Source organism: Simochromis diagramma, unplaced genomic scaffold (assembly GCF_900408965.1).
Source record: "Simochromis diagramma unplaced genomic scaffold, fSimDia1.1 OVJJ01000308.1, whole genome shotgun sequence".
Taxonomy (NCBI): Eukaryota; Metazoa; Chordata; class Actinopteri; order Cichliformes; family Cichlidae; genus Simochromis; species Simochromis diagramma.
The window spans coordinates 2,331,235-2,351,682 of NW_024386785.1; the positions used below are offsets into that span (position 1 = coordinate 2,331,235).

At 40.7% G+C, this 20,448-nt stretch overlaps 1 protein-coding gene across 3 annotated transcripts; it reads left to right on the forward strand.

Moving 5' to 3' along the window:
• The first annotated feature begins 1,188 nt into the window (after positions 1-1,188).
• On the forward strand, positions 1,189-18,988 carry LOC120728064 (tyrosine-protein phosphatase non-receptor type 7-like). Of its 3 annotated transcripts, none has more exons than XM_040022744.1 (11): positions 1,189-1,307; positions 9,434-9,600; positions 9,785-9,965; positions 10,573-10,657; positions 10,749-10,828; positions 13,237-13,374; positions 14,171-14,371; positions 15,429-15,625; positions 17,113-17,226; positions 17,312-17,396; positions 18,264-18,988. In XM_040022744.1, exons 2-11 carry the CDS (start codon positions 9,494-9,496, stop codon positions 18,369-18,371), a joined length of 1,296 nt encoding a protein of 431 aa, XP_039878678.1. In that variant the 5' UTR covers positions 1,189-1,307; positions 9,434-9,493; the 3' UTR covers positions 18,372-18,988. The 3 variants fall into 3 exon arrangements, with proteins under 3 accessions (XP_039878678.1, XP_039878677.1, XP_039878679.1); XM_040022743.1 differs by lacking the exon at positions 1,189-1,307 and adding an exon at positions 2,163-5,474; XM_040022745.1 differs by lacking the exon at positions 1,189-1,307 and adding an exon at positions 5,852-7,827.
• The last annotated feature ends 1,460 nt before the right edge of the window (positions 18,989-20,448 follow it).

The following is a 20,448-nucleotide window of genomic DNA, read 5'->3' on the forward strand; positions in this document are numbered from 1 at the left end:
GCTCAGGTTGGAACGTTTGGAGTGCAAGAGGCAAGACTGGGAATGATTTAGCCACATCAGAAGAAACATAATGGATATACTGGGAAAAGTGTGTCGAAACCTTAGCTGCTAAAGAGGACGACAAAAAAGGTTACCGATATATGAGAGAGGGCATGATGTGTACAGGGTGAGATGGGGGCAGATTATCCATTTTGGAGACGTCTAAAGGGAGCTGAAGAAGAAGGCCTGGGCACCCGTACAGCTTCCTAATCGAGTTGCTAGCTGATAACAGCACTGCGCCCTCTTGTCCAAATATGGTTACTTCTGGTTCCCAAAGAAGATTCCAGACTAAACACCAACACCAAGGCTTAAAAATGCAGAACCAAAACCAGTGAATGATATCGTAGTTGTTGCATAGCTAGCATATTAATGCTAGCGGGCAAAGTGCCACAACCAGCTAAAATATGATTAGATATTTAGTTTAAATGCAACATTTGTTTGAGAAACTACAGCAACACATTTCATCAAGTCTGATTATCACTATTATAATTTCATGTTGTACAGGCCTTCCTGTTGTGACTTTGTTTCACTTTCCATTTTGTATTTGCTTCACACGATGACCACAAAAAATCGTTTGATTGTGAAGTCGTTTTGTTTTTGTCTTTTTTTAATTGACAGTAAACAGCAGACCGCAGCAGCTAACAGCAAACACGGCCATCAGCTTTTCAAATTAGCTTTTTAGCTGCACATAAATGGCACCTCAGCTCTGAAAAATAACCTACAGCCACACCGCCACATAACCGTCTCCTGATATGAGAGTCGTGAACAGTGGAGTCTGTTTCTGTTCATTTTATTTCTGTGGTGAGTGCTAATAAAGTTAGCGGGGTTAGCCTTCCCGGCTGTGTCCCAATAGGTTTTAATCCTGGTGCTGCTCATCTGACAGCTGGAGAGAAAAAAGATGTGGAAAATCAGTTTGTACAGCCCCACTGTGAAACACTGCTGATAGCCTCAAACACACACACCAAATAAATACTCAGAGTTAAAGCCTGTGGCGTGCAGTCTAAGGGGGACCCATAACCTTGGACGAGGGGAATAGAAAGCGTATATGTACGCAAAAATGTGTGTGTGTGTGTGTGTGGTAATGAGTGAGTGGGTGGATGCAGAAAAGGAAGTGGCGACGAAGGTAGAAGTAAAGAGAGAACAACAGAAAGCAACAGCAACAGATGAGAGAGACGGAAGAAGAGAACAGAGAAGAAGAAAGAAGAGAGGAGGAGGAAGACCAGAAAGGCGGGAAGGAAGGATCGAAGGATACGGGGAATCTCTGAGAGGTGAGGAGGAGGAGGGGGGACTTGGCAACCTGAGTGTGGATGCAGTGTGAGATACTTGTGATGGACATACTTATAACAGGAATACAATATGAATGACAAACTTTTATCATACAAAGTTTATGCAATCTTTACTGCTGGATGCTAAAAACGAAGGTAAATCTGTTTTAGTGCATGTAAAGTACTAATATAATATTTTATACATACATCTACTGAAAATAATATGTTCAGACTAAATATTACTTTTAGGTGTTGATTAAAAAATGATATAAATAAGATTCTTAAATAAAATGTTTATTCTTATAAATATGTCTTACACGCATTGTGGAAAAATCAGGATAATAAAATTAAATGTTTAAAAGACAAAATATACTGTAAAAAAACAAGGTAGTGCATGAATTATTGTTATTATTTATGTAAGTTAATTTTACCCGAACAAATTTGAGCCTCAATTTCTGGAACAGCTGTTTGTGAAAACTGTGACCAACAAAACTTTCACAAATATGCTTTAGATGTGGAGCGTCTTCTCCTCCCACTTTAAAGTAATTTCAACATTTTTAAAAACAAGCTGTTTTACAGAAATACTGAACCCGGCCACGACCGAGTGAATACATATTTCTGCTGATGTTAACTGTTTCAGATAACATCTTAAAAGTCATAACTGTGATCTCGTTGCAAATATTGTTTTTCATTGGTAAAATGTGAAGTTGATCACAAAATGTCTTTACAAAAGCTACTGCAGTAAAGTACAGTCAACTACCTATACTAACTATAACTGCACCATTGCTGTTTATTCCCCACAGACTGTTTTTAACTTTATATATACTGCATACAATAACATTACTGTATTAAGTGATGTTATCAATGTACGAGAAACCTTTCAAAATCCTTTATGGATCAATCTGGGTTCTAAATAGTTGTAAATAATCTTTCAGTGTTTTCACAGTAAAGTGTTTTAATATTGGGGGGTGTTTCAGTTTGGGGGGGTACGTGCACCGTGGGTTCAGTATTTGCCCGTGTGATGTGATTCTTGGCCACTCGGCTTATTATGTCACCTGTAATAAATACAGACAGGTAGCGAAGGGAAAATCCGACCCTCTCTTTAATTTTATCTCTCCTCACCTGAGAGCCAGCATGGCAAAAAGTAGCAACCACATCAGTAATGGTTAAGAAACTGTTGCTAATGGTTACCAGTACTAACCACGATAATTAAGACACACATTACAAACACAGAAAAGTGTTTGTCCTTTTTTCCCTGTGCAGCCTTTATTCTTGCGCTGGCTCTCAGTTACTAAATATCAACTCAAACCAAACCTCAAACCCTGGAAGTCTTTTGGATGAGTTGCATTCATTTGCTCTGGAAGCGCTCCAGAAACAGAATCATTAGTAAAACTCATTAACAGTTTTGTTTAATATTGTCACTCATCTTTGTGTTTATTGCACATTACTTGTTGCTATTGAACTGCAGACTTCAGCCCAGTATTTTCTCCAGTAACATATGACTCAGTTTGTTGTATAGCACGCTTTCAAAAAACAAAAAATATCTTGTACCATCGGAGGTAAAGAAACTTCTGCTGTGAGACTTTTCACACGGAGCATTTGTCGTTGTGAAAAGAGCACAGCTGGAAACTGCTGGTGGAAATTTGTACGTTAATGTAACTTGACTTTAAAAAAACATGCAAAACTAGAGAAATTTCAAATGGATGTTCATCAGTTTATCACTTTTAACGACTTGCTGACCAATCAGCTTTATTTATCTCACATCTCCACCTACAGCAACCACAAAGATAGATTTAAGCCAGAACGTTATCGCTGTGAGGCAACAGATGGAGCTAATCTCTGCATCGCTCTGCTGCTAAAATACAAAACATGTCATTCAAACCTTTTTATATAACTCAAAGGAAGAAGCAGCAAAATGTATATTTTTGTTACAGTATTTGGTTATAGACTGCCTTGAAAATCTGCACATTAACACCCAGAAGAAATGCTGCAAATATTTACCTTTTGCTTCCTGGTAACATGAAGTTTTGAGACATCTAAGAGCAACTTAAAGCCCAGTTATTAATCCTCAGGGCCTGTGTAGACTGTTCTGTTATTGTACCTGTTCTCCTGAGTAAGTATAATATGAATATAATATAACATAGAAAGATGGATGGATGGTATAAGACAGTATGAAAATACATAGTGTTTAACTTCTCTTACCAAAACATGATTGAAATTGAGACGACAGTCTTGCATATTTTCATTAGTGCAGTGGTGACTGGCTGTGAGGATTTGGTAATGAAGTCCAGACTCCCCGAGCATTCACCCCTTTAACTTCACTTAAATTCCACTTAGTGAAAGTGAAATTCAAGTCTCTTCCCTCTTATTGCTGCACAATATTAAAGTCCTAGATGCAGCTCCATCGTCGTGTTATTTTGGGGGGTTTTGTGCAATTTTTCTCAAAATTAGGATGAGCATCAGCCCCTATTAGTTAAATGGAAGAATGCATCCATCATTTCTGACAAAAATAAAAGCAGGCCATTTGTTTTTTAACCAAAAGGAGAAAAGTTGCTGGAAGCTAAAATGAACTCTTTGATCTGCAACCTACTGAAAAGTCTCCAGATGAGTTTTACATGTTTCCAGGTGACTCAAATGTGGAGTTTATGGCTCCATAAATGATTTGAGTAAGATTTTCGTTTCTGTTACTGTTTTTAATCCTAATATAGAATATGTAAAGTAATACGGGCAAACTTCTCAGTCTTTGTTAGCAAGCGTGTAAAAGTTCAAGTAAATTTAGCTTCCACTTGTCTTTAGGCTCCAGTAACTATTTAACCTGCCTGAATGCAGGTTTTAGACGCGTCTGCAAGATTAATGCTAGGTTTGTTTTGCTCTGTTAGTTTCACAATATTTTCTAGAAAGCCTGATCCAACCCTTCTACTTGGATGTAGGAAGAATATCTTGAATATTACTAGAGATATATATTTCGGAAAGAAAACCAACATTTTTGTGCTGACTACAGTAAGTGTGGTGCAGCATAGATACATAAATTGCTTTTGTAACAAAGCAAACAGTCGCTGCTGATTCCCCTCTGCACTGATCCAGTCCCACATGCTCTCCACTTCAACAGGTGGAGTAAAATGCCTAGTATTACATTCTTTATTTCTCCAATTTAAAGTCATGTTGAGATTAAAACGAATGAGAGCAGCTCATAAGTACAGTGTGCTGCTCTTCAGTAGGCTTCCAGAAAGAGCCCAGTCAAAAGTGAGCTTTTAGGGAGACGGGAGATAAAACAGGTGGCTCGAGTGGAGTTTCACGATAAAACAAAATAAAAATGTTCTAAAGGAGCAGAAAGTCCTTTAAACAAAGTCACACATTTGGGGTTCAAAGGTCCAAAGGACAGAATTTTCCATTGTCGAGCGACGAGTGAAAAACAGTGTGGAGGTGTGAGGTTGAGTCAGTGTTTTCTCATAAAAAGGGTTGACTTTTAAGTTTCCTCTGTGGTAAATAGCCATCAGTGTCAGGGGGTGCAGGCTAATATTCCTGTTTGTTATTTTGCTGTTTTATATGAATGCGTGTTACATTAGTGCATGTTCCTGTACTGCTGCTGTTAGCGATGTGCTGTGTGATTTGACATGAATGATTCATGAGCAGCTGTTGCTGGTGTGTTAATAATCAACGCCCGGAGCATTTCACTCTTCCTCTCTTTCATTATCTCTCCATCTCTTTTTTCTTCTTTTTCTTTCTGACTAATTTTCCCTCTCACTCGTTCTCTCTCTCTTTCTCTCTCTTCCCTCAGGTCTCTCTGCCTCTCCTTCTCTACCTGCACACCTTGAACCAAGGTAATAACAGCCAGAAAAACAGGACAAGTCTATTCCTGCTGCTTCTTCTCTCTCTTTCACCTAATGTTCTGTTTTTTCTCCCTCGTTTACTATCACTTTCCCTCTCCGTTCGCTTGTTTCTTCTTGCCCCCAGGTGTGTCAGTAAGTAATTAGTTTCATTTGAGGAAGGTGGGAAAGAGAGAGAACAAATGGGGAGCGCCCATTTATTCCAGTGCTAGTTAGCGATTTGCTGAGCTGCTGATTAGTTTATTAGTTGTGCGAGTAAAGTGAGCAGGAGCTTCAGTATCAGAGACGGATTTACATCTTGCAGACCTGAATTACACAGGACATCATGGCTAAGAAACATCTGGTAAGCTTGATCAATTTCAGACATTCTTCTCTTCTTATCTCTGAAAACCGTCGATAACTCTTCGATAACTGTCCCATGTTTCATCTCATGGGACCTAAAAAGATGAGTACTTTTAACTATAAATATAACCCACAGCAACAAATTGTTTTAAATTTGTTACATGAGTGTAATTAGAAGCTCGAGAGGATGCGGTGTTTCCAGGAAAATGTTGTGCACAACATGCAACCTCCTGAAGATTTAGCGTTTGCTATGGCCAGGGGTGTGTCCAGGAGGGGGGGTGTGGTGTTCGTGTGTGTGTGTGTGTGTGTGTGTGTGTGTGTGTGTGTGTGTGTGTGTGTGTGTGTGTGTGTGTGTGTGTGCGTGTGTGTGGATTGTAGGACTAACATACAATTAACTTACAATCCTCGACATGATTGGATGACAGAATGGATAGGACCAGCAGAGGAATGTAATGTAGTACTTTAGCATCTTTATGTTATGGCGCGTTGCACTTTTACTCCAATGTACTTCAAATATAAACAAAGTGCTTTGCACTCAATACCATTTATTTTAAAACTGCAGATTTTGAAATATAAATCAACTCGCATGTTATGCTGCATTCAAAATGTACCCAGAAATATGGAAGTAGTAAAATCACCTCCAGCTGCCACGTTGAAGGTTTCTAGTTAGGTGACAGAAGAATCCCGATGTTTGCATGATTCAGCATAATAAGTTCATTTTGTCAGGAACCTGAAAATATGCAGAGCTGTGAAGTCGCCTCGCTGTTCCTGATTTTTTGCATATTCGTCACACTTACATGTTTCAGACGTTTCCTGACCTCTGTGACCTCGGTTCTTTAAACATTTATAAAGAGCACTTTGCGAGGAACAAACACGTGAATGCTGTCATCAAAGCTAGCTTCTTTCATCTCCAGCTACTCACAAAAATGAAATCTTTCTGCTGTTTCAGAGACTTTGAGAGCATTACCTGTGCATTCATTTCACCTCGACTTTATTAAGAGTCTTTATTCAGGTGTCAGTCAGTCACTGCTTAGCCGACTGCAGCTGGTCCAAAATGCTGCGGGACAGTTATTAATTTTCAGATGCAAGCGAGACTTCATGTCCGCCATATTGGAGTTCCTCCACCAACTGCCAGAGTTTGCATGGGTTTGCACCGTCTTGCCTCTGTGATCTTTTAAGTTTACACATTATGTCAAGATCCCTGAGGTCTGCTGAACAAATGCCCCCAACTGTCCCGAGGTCCAGATTAAAGCACAGAGGAACAAATACTCAGGACCTCCCTAACATTAAACCCATTTTTTATATCTGTTATTTATTACTGATTATCCAGAATTACTTAAACCATAAGATAAGGTGCCTCTGCAGCCAGAGAGCGTTAATATGCATTTTCTTATTGTCAGTTTGCACTCTGGGGTTCTTATAACATTTACTGTTTTCTAGGTAAAAGCCCAAATGAGCCGTGCACAAAAAGAAAACAAAAATTCATTACAGCAAGACGAGAATGTTTGACATCCATGAAAATCTGGTGAAACTCGATTGTCCATTTCCATCTAACTCCTATCTTGATTCTCTGTTAAACAGCACTTCTGAGAACTTAAACCAGTTTTGTGAATGCACAGATAATGTACGTGTTGATTTGTAATTCTGGTTTATTCCAGCCTGCTGTGTTTCCCATTAATGTGTCTATTGCATCTCTGTGAATCATCCAAACTTTGCTAAGCTCGTGGTAGAGTTTTGACTCATGATCGAGTTGCATAACAACAGCATCAAGCACAAACTCTCTGCAGCTTTCTAAAGAAACACATTTTGTGAAGTTCAATTCAGTCTAAAAAATCAAAATAGTAATATATGTAAGTCTGGCCTTTATGTTTGAGTCTATTGACTGAGGCGTGTGTTTGTATGAGTGTGTTGAGTAAGTGTGGGCGTGCTGACTTCCTGCTATGAGGAAACTCTCTTCCGATGGAGACACGCTGAAACGTTTCAGGTCCGAACTGATGTGGAAACACACTGAACACTGACAACACACACACACAAACACAGACACACTTATTTACACACACTTGTTTTCACTTCATCAGGGTTCAGGCTGAGTTTGCTACCAGCGCTCATCGGGTCTCGTCTGTCGGGTACTGATGGCAGATCTGTGCTCCGTCTGACGAGAGCGCTGCCTCATCATCGCATTAATAATTTGTTCAGCATGTCAGATGACAACAACGAACTGTTGCGATCACGAGGGCTGTCAGCAGCGACACGTGGAGTGTGATCTTCTTATTTTGTTTGGAAACTCCTGAATGACAAAACAGAACAGAAATTTAAGTTAAAGTGAAGCTGAGAAGCAACAGAGGAACAGAATGGTGAGTGCAAACACACTTTCTGTTTTTGGAAAACTGGCCACAACAAAAAGGCTTAGAAATGCCAAATTGCCGCTTTATTCAGTTTTTTTGCACTGTAGCTTCTCTAATTGTATACAGTTAAGTCATGCAGTTGCAGAGCCACATGTTTCAGCATGGGGCTGTAACGGTCATTCATCTTATGCTGCCTGCATTCTGCTGTAATAACAATGACAATACAGGTTCTCAGATATTATTGCTTGATTTTTCACACAGTGCTTGTATTGTTAGCTGTTATAAAAAGCAGTGGGAAATATCTGTTGTACTACAGGCCCATGAGTCATATTCAGTCATATTCAGTATTTTTCTCTTATGATGCATTCTGAGTTACTGTGACCATAATTACATGATAAAAGCTGCTAATGTCTTCGTATTTCTTCCTGACGTGCCTAGACTGATGTTGTCACTCAACCAGGTTGGGCTAGAGGCAAAATGGACCTGAATCTTCGCCAGACTAGAGCCAAGAATAACTACTGCTGATCCAAAATGCACAGGAGCAGAACACTAACAGGCATACAACAGAAGCAGCACCAGATGCATGATCATCTATTCAGAAATTCAATTAGTTATCGGGATGCATCAGTCTAATAGTAATAATGCACTAAGAGTGGATGTGAACTCACAGAAAGTCATTTATAAGCAAATTTATGTAAAAATGGGTTCACAGTTTGCATAAAAGTGGGGCGATCGTGGCTCAAGAGTTGGGAGTTCGCCTTGTAATCGGAAGGTTGCAGGTTCGAGCCCCGGCTTGGACAGTCTCGGTCGTTGTGTCCTTGGGCAAGACACCTCACCCGTTGCCTACTGGTGGTGGTCAGAGGGCCCGGTGGCGCCAGTGTCCGGCAGCCTCGCCTCTGTCAGTGCGCCCCAAGGGTGGCTGTGGCTGCAATGTAGCTGCCATCACCAGTGTGTGAATGTGTGTGTGAATGGGTGGATGACTGGATGTGTAAAGCGCTTTGGGGTCCTTTGGGACTAGTAAAGCGCTATATAAATACAGGCCATTTACCAAAAAACAGCTGAAATTCCAGCAATGTTTATTTCACTGAGGCTGGTAAAGAGAGCCTCTGTCTTCTTCGTGGTTTATATTCTGTGTCTCATATCAAAACACGCTGTTTTTTTCACGCCACGGTCGAAAACAGAGGTTAAAACATTTTGGCGTTGCTTTAAACGTAATTCCCAGTCAGCAATCTTTCTCAATCTTTCTTACTTACTTAAGCCTGTTTTACATTTTTGTGTAGATCTCACTGGCTGATTTTACACTTGAACATCACCTTTGTGACGTCTTAATTTTTTGTGAAGCACTTTTACACATTTACAGAAAAAACAAGAAAAAACCTTCAAAATCATTTATCTACAGTTTAGACTAAAAATTAACTTCAGAAACAGTGTGTACTTCTTTTCCCAGAGTTCAGCAGACTTTGGTGGGTGCAGTGACGCTTGAGCATAGTGGCTGCTGATTGGTCATCAGCAGCTCTGATTCGCACGATCACTCTGCCAGCCTATCCTGCTTCCTGGTTACTGAAAAACTAAATGATGTGGTGATATTAAAGCTCCTTCTCTCTCTGTACTGCAGCATGCTGTGGTGAGGCGCAGATAAGGAGGACCCAACCACTGAAATACACCTATACTCACCATGAGCATGTCAGCAGTGCACTCCGCCTCCCCTCCTGCTGAGGAACCAGTGACACCCCCACCCTTGACCACACCTCCTCGCAAAGCTTCAGTCCGGCTCCAGGAGAGGTGAGCATTAACTATGCATAATCTTGCTTTCTAAAACCCTCAGTCCTCTAAAAATGTCATTTTTTAAAATTTACACTTTTGTGACTGAAATGCGTTTGTTAAAACTCTGAATATATGTTTTCTTTAGTTAGTTTAAAATTGCTATAAATCATCTTTTTCTCTTGAATGTTTTCTTATTTTGCAGGCGGGGCTCTAATTTGTCTCTCCTTTTGGATGTGAACACTTTGGGGGTGGAGACTGTCTGTTCTGTCTCCACCCCAAAGGAGGTGTGGCTTCAGCTGCTTCACACCTCCTCACGACCACTCACACACACGCTGCTGCAGGAAGCTGCCATTGACACAAATACGCTGAATGTAGAGTACCAGGTACACTCAAAACATTGCAAACATTCAACACATTAAAATTAAGCAGAGACAAAAGGGAAATATGAGGTGAAACAAACTAAATATCTGCAGGACTTTGAACTGTTCCTGCTGTGCATGTAACACGTGCCAGCAGTAACTGCTGATTCTGGATTGAACGTGTTTTTAGGTCTACCTTCAGTAGATTTGTGATTTGCTTCATGTCTTACTTAAGCAGCACTGTGTCAAAGTCTAAACTGGCCCAACTTTCATGTTGATGATTGTCACTGCTGAATATTAGTCTTCACTGTAAAAGATAAACACTGCAGATGGCTCATCAGCTCAGGATGATGGGGTTGCATTCTGAAACTTCTGAAAAGTTCAGGTTTTGACACAGTGAAGCACAATCACTTTGTGTTGCACTTTGTACTGTCATGGACAATGGAAAACCCCTCAAATTGCTCATATTGTGAAGTCTTTATTGGAGTCTTTTGCCCAAAACAGTTGAAAACAAATGTCTATGAAATTTTTTACCTTCCTCCTCTCCTTCCTCCAGCCTTTCTGAGACTGTTAAACTCTCCAACTTTCAGGACAGTTTTAACATTCATTAATATTCCCGTCTCCCCAACAGAAGATCCCTCCGAACTTTGTGAACGCTGCTGACCTCGATGTTCCGGGACACATGATGAAAGACCGATACAAAACCATCCTCCCCAGTCAGTTACTGTCCGTCTCACCTCAGTAGAAAAGCTCTTGATGTGTTTATTCCCATTTATCACCGTGCGTTATTTGTATGTTTGTCTTTAGACCCTGAGAGCCGAGTGATCCTGAGGAACCCGGACGATGAACCTGGGCCTGATCGCTACATCAATGCCAACTACATCAGGGTAAGAGTCTAACATTATTTCTTACCAAGTCAACTAACCCCACAGATTTCTGTCGTCTCACACTCTATGTCAGGTGGGCCTTTCCCAGCGACCACATCAGGTCTCTGTAATCTCCTTTTTTGTCTCAGCACAAATGAGCATGTTGTGCTTTTGTGGTTTTAGTTGCTAATTTTAATGGTTTAATGAAAAGTGTGATATATTTTCTGGAACTAATATATTTTTTATTTAAATAAAAATTGATAGTATACACTCATCAGCAAACATCTAAGCCACAGGATCACAGGAAAGAAGCTCAAAGGATCTGGACATGTGGTCAAGATGATCTGGTGAAGTTCATTCTGAGCATCAGAATAGGGAAGAAAGGTCATTTAAGCGAATTTGAATATGGCAGCTATTTCAGGAACTGCTGAGAAATACTGGGATTTTCACACACAGAGTAAAAAAAAGTCATAAAAAGAGAAAACATCCAGTGAGTGGAAGTTCTCAGGGTGAAAGGTGAATGACCGGACTGGTTTGAGCTGATAGGAAGGCAACAGTAACTCAAATAACCACGTTTCAGCAAAGGTACGCAGAAGAGCATCTGTTAATGCCCAACATGTGGAAACCTGAAGCAGGTGGGCTACAGCAGCAGAAGACCACATTAAGTATTCTGGAAAACAGAAGGTTGCCTGGTCTAATGAGACCGCCGACATGTTTTCTGCTGCAACATTTGGATGGTCAGAATTTGGCATAAAGAACATAAACATAAACATATTGTTGCTGACTATGTCCATCCTTCACATCTTCCGATGGCTGCTTCCTATGAAATTTCCATGGCTTATTTCCAGTGTTGTTCCTAAAAACAGAAAAAAAGACAGAAAGTGACGGTTAAGAGGCTTTTTAAATCAGGCTCATGGTGGTTTAAAAAGACGTGTCAGAGGTCCTTATCACATTGATCCTTGCCGTACCGCAGCAGAGAGAAACTGAATCCTGGACATTTCTCCTAACTCTAAAATTGTGCTGGGATGATTAGGAGCTTTTAAAGGCTTGCACTGTCAGAGTCTGGGCTGTCATCTTCAGGGCTGCTGCATCTTCTATGAGTGTATATTTATTATCTATACTTGAAAAAATATACTGCAGATAAAGTTGTTTGAAAATAGCTACTGTCGTTGAGATCTCAGGTTCAGTAACAATGTCTTTTCTTTCATTTGAGCCGTTTCATTTTATTACTTAGTCCTGGATTAAATGAGTCAAGTGACAGAAAAGAAAATATGTTTCCTTCAGGGTTTTATTAAAAAGGAAACAAGCTGATAGAGTGTGTGACAGCGTTGTCACTCTGCGTGGGTGTCTTCTCGTTTGTGTGTGTCCGTGTGTGTTTTGTGCGTGCGTGTGTGTGTGTGTGTGTGTGTGTGTGTGTGTGTGTGTGTGCGTGTGTGTGTGTGTGTGTGTGTGTGTGTTGGACAGCTAAACAAACAGAAACTCAGATATGAGCCGTCGGTTTGTCAGCGTGGGAGTTTGCAACCAGGAAAACCACAGGAAGTGAGGGAGGAAGTGACATGTCCCCGACTCCCCCTCCCCCTGTCTTCCCTTACGGCCCACGCATCCCTCACACTGTGCAGCCTCAGCTCAATTTGTGTGTGTTTGTGGAGTGTGCGCCTGTGTTGTTAATTTTTGACAGTTTTCATGAAGCACCTGCTGCCTCTGCTGATGTGCAACAACAAGTAAAAAGTAGCCTTCATTCATCTGCCCGTTCAGTTAAACTCCTGTTATATTTGGTGGCGTGCTGGTTGGACCCTTGACAGTTGTTATTGAATCTGAATCATTCACTTCCTGCCCTGTGAGGCCAGGGTGGTTTTAGAAGTCTAGGGGATATGATGAATGTGTGTGACAAAAACAACAAGTGACATTTCTTAATCTGCATTTGCATCCATTTATACCAACCTGAGAAATGAAACAACACGAAGAAAACGGTCAGAGTGCATCCAGCTCTGCTGGAAAATACCTCATAGTTGATTTGTGCAAGCCTGTTCTGGAAACGCCCGGTCCACAAGTCAGCAAATGTGCTTGTCAGTCACCTAATCAGAGCTGAGATGGAAACAGAGAACACTAAAATAGAAATTAGGATGTAAAACATGCTTTAAACTGTGACGTCTGGGCTGGGTGAACTGTGCTTTGTCTCAAAGACACAACTGCTGCAGCTACGATGCTGAAAAGGTGTCCCCTAGATGTCTCTACCACAAGGACAGAACTCTGTGGACTTTCTCTTTATTTTATTTGACAACTAAAGTCTCAGTTTCCTCCAAAATATCATTAAATGTTTCCTTCCTATACCTACATTTTTGACTGGTATTGACCTCAGAGTAAAGCATTATACTGTGAGAAAGTTTACTGACTGATTGTTGTGAGATTTGATGCTCTTTATGTGGCAGGGCTACAAAGGGGCTCCCAGGGCCTACATCGCTACCCAGGGGCCCATGGTGCACACCGTGGGAGACTTCTGGGACATGGTGTGGCAGGAGAGGAGCAGTATCATCGTCATGGTTACGAGGCTGAAGGAGAACAACGAGGTGAGGAGACACAAGTGTTGTTTCCCTGTGTTCATTTCATCCTTTTGTGTAATAGCTGTGCTGCACCGCAAATTTGTGGAAAAACAAACTGAAGTAGTGACATCATGCAGCGACACACCCTCCTCTGCACTGCTGTCGCTCTTGAGACACTCCCTGGTTGTCCTCATTTCACTGGATCTCCTCCATTGTGTCAAAACTTCAACCTGAACTTTATTTCGGGGGAACAGGATGACCTCACAGGATACCACATCTGTCAGGTAGCCTGAGTGATGAGCAGCCAAAATTGTTGTGGACTGTCAGTACACTGGGAGCCGTTGTATTCAAGATGGAGCACAGCAGCGCCTTTTCACCAAGGTTCAGATTGATTAAAGTCACAACGTTAAATTAGAAGTCGCAGCTGAATTCGCTGTTGCACAACAACACAGATATCGCACAAAATAACAACCACAGTTCTAGTCATGCATGTTTACTCACGCAGCTTCCTCTGTATTAAGAAATTCTGCGTGGGTGATTGGCAGGCCAGCTTTCATCAGTAAACATGATGTTGGAGTTTTGCTGTTGTGACAGATGATTGCAGAATTCAGTGTTGACAGTGTTGAGTGTGTAGTACAGAGTCCATTAAAGAAAGCTGCTTTTTATTATTATTTATTATATTTATTATATATATTTATGTTGTATATTTTCTACTCCATTTAATGTGACTTTATTCTTGTATTCTACTGTGCATTGAGCTGTGCTTTCATGCTACATCCATCTGATTATGGATCTGAACACTTGGCTGTTTGTCTGTTTGAAGAAATGTGAGGTGTACTGGCCACAGCCGAGAGACAGGACGAAGAGGGTAAAGGAGGAGGACGAAGACACGGAGGAGAAGGACGGGCAGAGGGAGAAGGAAAATGAAGAGGAAGGAGAGACGAGACAAATCGGCAGATTCCTTATCAGAGTGAAAGACAGCCGAGAGAAAGACGGATTCACGGTCACAGATATGGAGATTCAGGTACAGTAGAGTTCGCAGATTTCACCTCCATGAGCCAGATGAAGCCATGTGTTAAATGTTTGTCATTTCTGAAGATCACTGTCTAAATGGATGACTGACGTTATTGCAGTCCTGCTCTACAAAGCTGCACTGCTTAAATGCTTTGTGGTTAAACAAAGATGGACCGATTAGACATCTGCAGAGGTGTTTGGGGTTTTTTCTGGTGAAACCACTCTGATTACAGACTTATGAAATATTTCTTAGGCTTTTATCAGCTTCTTAAAGCTTCTAGAAGATGTTATTAGGTTTGTACATTCATAGCAGTGAGTGGAAGTAGCTGAGTGAACTAAAGCAGAATCGTGATCAGTGAAAATGAAATTACTTTTGTCATTGCTGTGCGCTGGTTAGGCTTCCAACAGAAGGTACAAATACTAATTCAGAGCGGTGATTATTAAAAATCTTCAACATTAAAAGTACTTTTTCTAAAATGTCTCCACAAACAAAAGTGAAAAGCATCACATTCCTCTGGGGGAAATTTGAACTGAGTGAGTTTGAACTAATCCAACATTCCCATATGGAAAAGATATATATAAATCTCATAAAGTTTGCATCTGTCTTGTGTGAAACTTGTATGAAAAGCATACAAGAGTGAAAACAGATATAAGAAAAATGTGAAAAATTATATAATGAAACTTGTATGTTTTGGATACTTACTAAAACAATATATGAAAGTAGTGAGAAAGTGGCCACTTTCATGAGTGAATCATATAAGCCTTACATGATTCACTATATGAAGTAGGCCACATCTTATGTAAGTCTTTTAAAGTTTTTACTATTTCTTTTCCATGTGGGTTTCCTTGTCAGTCTAACAAAAAAATCTTTGTAACAAATAAAAAAACAATTCATTCACATTTTGCTGATAAGTTTAGTTTACTTAAGGTTTAAAACCTTTTTAAATTTTAGGAAGAAATAAAATAGTGCTTTATTATAAATGCACGTTTCCAAAATAAAACCACCAGAAGCACCTGAGTCTGTGCACCTGGTTTTGTTTGATAACTGTGTGTTTGTGTGCTTTCAGCTCCATTCAGAGTGTCGACACGTCAGACACTACTGGTTCACATCTTGGCCTGACCATCATATCCCACAATGCATAGCTCCATATCTAAGGCTGGTGGAAGAGGTGGAGACGTACAGCAAGTCCCTCGTGCCGCCCTCTAGCTCTCAGGAAGTCTCTGCGCCCGCCTCCAGCCCTGGACCAATCATCATCCACTGCAGGTCAGTTTTAGTTTTCCTTCAAAAAAATTGTGATTTCTCAAAATGGATAAAATTGGTTCTGGTTAGTTCACGTTACCTGATGAAACACAGACAGGTGTCATATCTTACTCAACTAAAGCGTCACTTCTCTCGCTTCATTTTGCTCACAGCATTGAGAGAAATCAACAAGTTAGCCAAATAAATAAAATCTGCTGTCAAGCTCCAGTGGCTACGACTCAATTCATTTGATTTGTATTTAGTATATAGCACCAAATCACAACAACAGTCCCCTCAAGGTGCTTTACATAGTAAAGAAAAGACTATTTAATGATAGAGTGCAAACCCCAATAATCATATGATCCCCTCCAAGCAAGCACAGTGGGAGGAAAAACTCCCTTTAACAGGAAGAAACTTCCAGCGGAAACAGGCTCAGGGAGAACAGAACAGCTGTTTATGCTGTTTATGCATTAAAATGAAGAAGTTGATCATTGCACCATGTTTTTATAAACAACGTTGGTAAAAGAGAACTAAGTGCTAACCAGCTACAGTTTCATTTTTCTCCTGCACTGAAATAAACGCAACAAGTCCCACCCTGGAAGGGCAAAAGAATTTTCTAAATAAAAGCTTGTGTGCAAAAAATTTTGCTTCAAATAAAGTCACAAAACATAACTGATTTACAAACTAATTTTACAAAAATAACTTTACGTTTACTTGTGCTTGACGACAAGGCAGCTGTGTGACCATTCAGGAACATGTTTTTAAACTGAAATATAGACCTCTTTGCACAAGAAGGTGCTTTGCAATAATCCAAAAAGAAAATAATACAGTAAAAATATAAAATACATTGTGTACATAAAGGAGAGTGAGGACCATAAACAGAAGTTAAAACATGCATCAATAAACCACTCTTGAAATACATCCGCTGAGAGCAGCGTGATGGTTATGGGTGAACAGACTGCGATGTGTCAAACCAGAGCCGCGGCCGATGTGTCGAAAGCTGCTTCCTGCCTGAGAGCAGGGGTGGCTGCCTTGACTGAGCAGCCAACCACAGCAGAGAGGACAGATAAAAGTTTAAAGCGATGGGGCTGCGGTGACCTGACACACGTCTTTGAGTACCAATATGCTGCTGCATGCCTGAAGCACACAGAAACCAGAGATTCTGAGCAAAGAGTAAATAAATCTGCTGTGACTGAGTTCAAAGAAAAGTCAGCACAAAGGTCATGGATCTTACCAACTTTTCTAGAAACCTTCCCTATCATCTCCTCCACATTAGCCGCTTTTTAGCTGAATATCGTAGGACTGTCACAAGACAATCTTTGTAATTCTTCCTGTTCTCAAGTAAGAACTGCATCCAAAGGTGGAGCTCTAAAAACTTTGATTATTATTTGATTGATCAAGATTTTGTTCTTTGTGTTGATGAGACAGATGGATGAGTCGGATGAATACAATACTCATCCTAAATCTACACTGCTGTTCTCCTAACATCTCCCCTGTCCTCCGCTCTACAGCGCAGGTATCGGGCGGACAGGCTGTTTTATAGCCAGCACTATCGGCTGTCAGCAGCTCAGAGAAACCGGGCAAGCTGATGTCCTGGAGACAGTTTGTCAGCTTCGACTCGACAGGTGGGTGTTTTCCTCTCTCTTTCCTTTGCAGTCCGTTTTTAACATGCAGTTGCATGTTTAAAACCTGTGGTCTGCTCATTTGCAGGGGCGGTATGATCCAGACCTCAGAGCAGTACCAGTTCTTGTACTCCACACTGGCCCAGTACAGCTCCCAGCTGCAGCAGAAACAGGTACACAGCAGCACCCTGCCGAGACTGCTGCCTGTGGCCTTCAGCTCTGAGCCCAGTGGTTTATACAAATGTCTAAAAACAACAAACAGATCCTTCAAAAAGTCTAGTTTTCTGATTTTCTTTCTTTAAATGTGTTTGTAGATTTATTGCACATTGAGTGGCAGCAACTATAAATACTGTTTTTGGGGGTCCTGGTGTTGTTGTCGGGTATGTGCCCTATGCGACAAATCATAGACTGTATATAAAAGATGGAGTCAATCGTGGCGGTGTGACCCACTAGTTGGGGCACAGTTTTTTAAACTAGACCTGGGGAGTGTGCCTGAATCTAAGCATGATACTGAGGGACACTATAGCCCCTACTTTAGCCTGTTTTTTTAAGTGTAATTGCTACCACAAGTGACATGATAAGTTGTACTGAGCTGTATTGAGTAAGTGCAATGGGAGCCATAGTCTTGTAAACAACCAGAAATGCAGCTTTAAGGCACTTCCACACTGACTCTGTTCATACAGTCTGTGGGGATTGGCACACTGTTAGAGCCTCGAGTGGCCATTATTGGCGCTGCAGCCACAGGTTGCTGCCTAGTGTTAATATATGCAGTCATTGCTGCACAGCGCTTTGCACCAAAATAGTTAGAACTTGGCGGGGACTGTTTTCACCAACAGTTGGTGCTGTGGTGCATGTCTGTGGTGGCAGGATGATGTGGTTGGAACTGAATCCAAATAAACAACAGTTTGTGTGTTAGCAATGCAACATGTAACATCAGCCGCACCTTAATCACCTGAACCACAGCAGCCATCAGAGGACAGCTGCGTCTGTAATTTTTGGTTTGAGGTTGTAAACAGTGTACCAATTCTGAATATTTACAGAACCAGCCTGGCACACTGCCTCAGAGCCAACAGAACCCAGAGGACCAGGTCAGCATACAGCTGCAGAACCTCGAGCTACACAGCAAACAGAACAGGAAGATCTCATAGAACCTGGATAACCAGCAGTGTCTTCAGAGAAGTCCAGGAGAAGCGAGGAGAAAGACGCCAGCAGCAGCAGAACTTAAAGAACTGATGCACCAGCAGGGGGACGAGGAGGATCCTACAGGGGCCCCAAAGAACTGGTGTTTGGCTCCAATTTGACTGAACAAGCAGAGAATAGGAATAATTAGAAGATCAAAAGCATCATGTTCATGACAGACTAGGACTGAATCAGACTAATTAAATAAAATAAGGCAGGAATATTCATCGGCTTGGCTGTGGTATTTTTCGAGCAGCTATTTACCACACACATTCATTTGTTTAACTCTAAATATGGCCTGCTAAGTATGAAGACATGTTTTAATAGTCAGAACATTTGAGGGTATCAAAACAAATCACATAGATCTCTTCATGAAATGCGACCAGGACAGTTTGTCACATCAGCAGTGGCATGTTTGACAATCAGAAATCATTGGATCACCATGTTTCTCTCTTATTATTTGACCCATTCTGTTAATTTATGAAACAAAAACACCTCTTGAGCCTTGTTGAAAGCTGCTGTTTTTTGATCTCCTTTAGAGACTAATGTGTATAAAACAATCAGATCAATAAATTATGAATATAAATGCTTTTTCACTCAGCAATTTTTAAAGGACACATTCAGCCGACCAGCTCTGCATTAAATTTTTTTCAGAAAGTTTAAATATTTTAATTCTATGTTTTAAGCTTCCAATAAAGTCCTGTGAATAAGTAAGTACACCCTATGGAAATATCTGGACAGCAGGTAAACATGTAAGGGCCCTTGTGTCCAGAGATGAGGGTGGTATGCTGAAGAAAAATGCTTCTTCAGCCCTTCGAGCAAAAATATTAAAAGATGTAACATTCTTCTGTTCAAAAAGCGCACCTCCTGACATCAGAAATGATTTTTCGTTGGTGTTGCTGTGCATTCAAAAGTCCTTCAGCTGCCAGCTGTTCAAAGTGAATCATCAGAAAGCAGATCAAACATTCAGGGCGCTGGTGCTTGTTTCTGGTCCTCTGTGTCATGGACATGAAACTGGGGCAGCTTTGCCTGGAAACAATGATCTGTGCCGTGACCGATGTTCAAAGTCTGTTATAGAAAAAATGGTCTTTTAACAAAATGTGATTCTGGTTTCAGATTCTGCCACGTGTACTATTTGTCCAATTATTTTAATTAAAAGCCTTAAGTCCTGCACTTGACATAATCAAGGCAAAACGTGACCCATCCCATCTACTTTCAGTGCCTGTAAATGGGAAACACTTTATTAAAATTATGACTAATTCATTTTTACATTATGACTTGAATCACGGGTCCATTCCAGGTTCATGTTGACCTCTAAGATGAATGGCTTCATATTACTGGAATTATAACTAAGAGCCTACGATTTCACATGCAAGAAAGGAAACATACAATCATTTCAACAGTAAATGTGCAAAAGATGAATGTTTAAAGTGTTACTAATAATGCATTTATTGCACAATCAATTATCAATAGCGTGAATATTGCAAAGAAAATTGCTAATAATGCAGACATGCACAGTGAGTAAGTGCTTCATATTAGCTTTAATTATTCCAGAAACAAAAACATTTATTTCATAGTGGTGACTGTCCTCGCACATAATGTGCAATAACTTGTACATTGTGTGAAAGTTATTGCACAAAACACATTAAATCATATTTATATGATTTAACACAGAGCAATGAGAGAGCGAGATGGACGAGAGAAGCTGACAGAGAGGTAGGTCAGAAGAAGAGAGAGACACGGATCATCGATGTCTGCTGAGGCCCATCATTGTTATACATCTTAGATTAAAAAAAAATTGTTGAAACCTGTTGTCCTTAATTAGATGGCCCCGTAGCAGCTGCCAGAGGGCAAGAGATGAAACAGGTTAAATCGAGGATGCGAGGGGTCCTTCTAAACATTTTTGGCCTTCGCGAGGCAGCAAAGGTGTACAAGCCCTGCTGGGAGGGCAGAGAGCAGCCGACAGTCTTCTTTATAGAGGGGATGTAAAAGGTCAAAATACATATATCTGGTTTGCAGAACGTCATTTCTAGAGATGTGCCTTAA

What these genes read in the sequence shown, in the direction of transcription:
- LOC120728064 (XM_040022744.1), top strand. Translation starts at nt 9,494, where the DNA reads ATGAGCATGTCAGCAGTGCACTCCGCCTCCCCTCCTGCTGAGGAACCA. An exon ending in TGTCAGCTTCGACTCGACAG is followed by an intron (nt 17,227 to 17,311) that starts GTGGGTGTTTTC and finishes GCTCATTTGCAG; the next exon opens with GGGCGGTATGATCCAGACCT. An exon ending in CCCAGCTGCAGCAGAAACAG is followed by an intron (nt 17,397 to 18,263) that starts GTACACAGCAGC and finishes GAATATTTACAG; the next exon opens with AACCAGCCTGGCACACTGCC.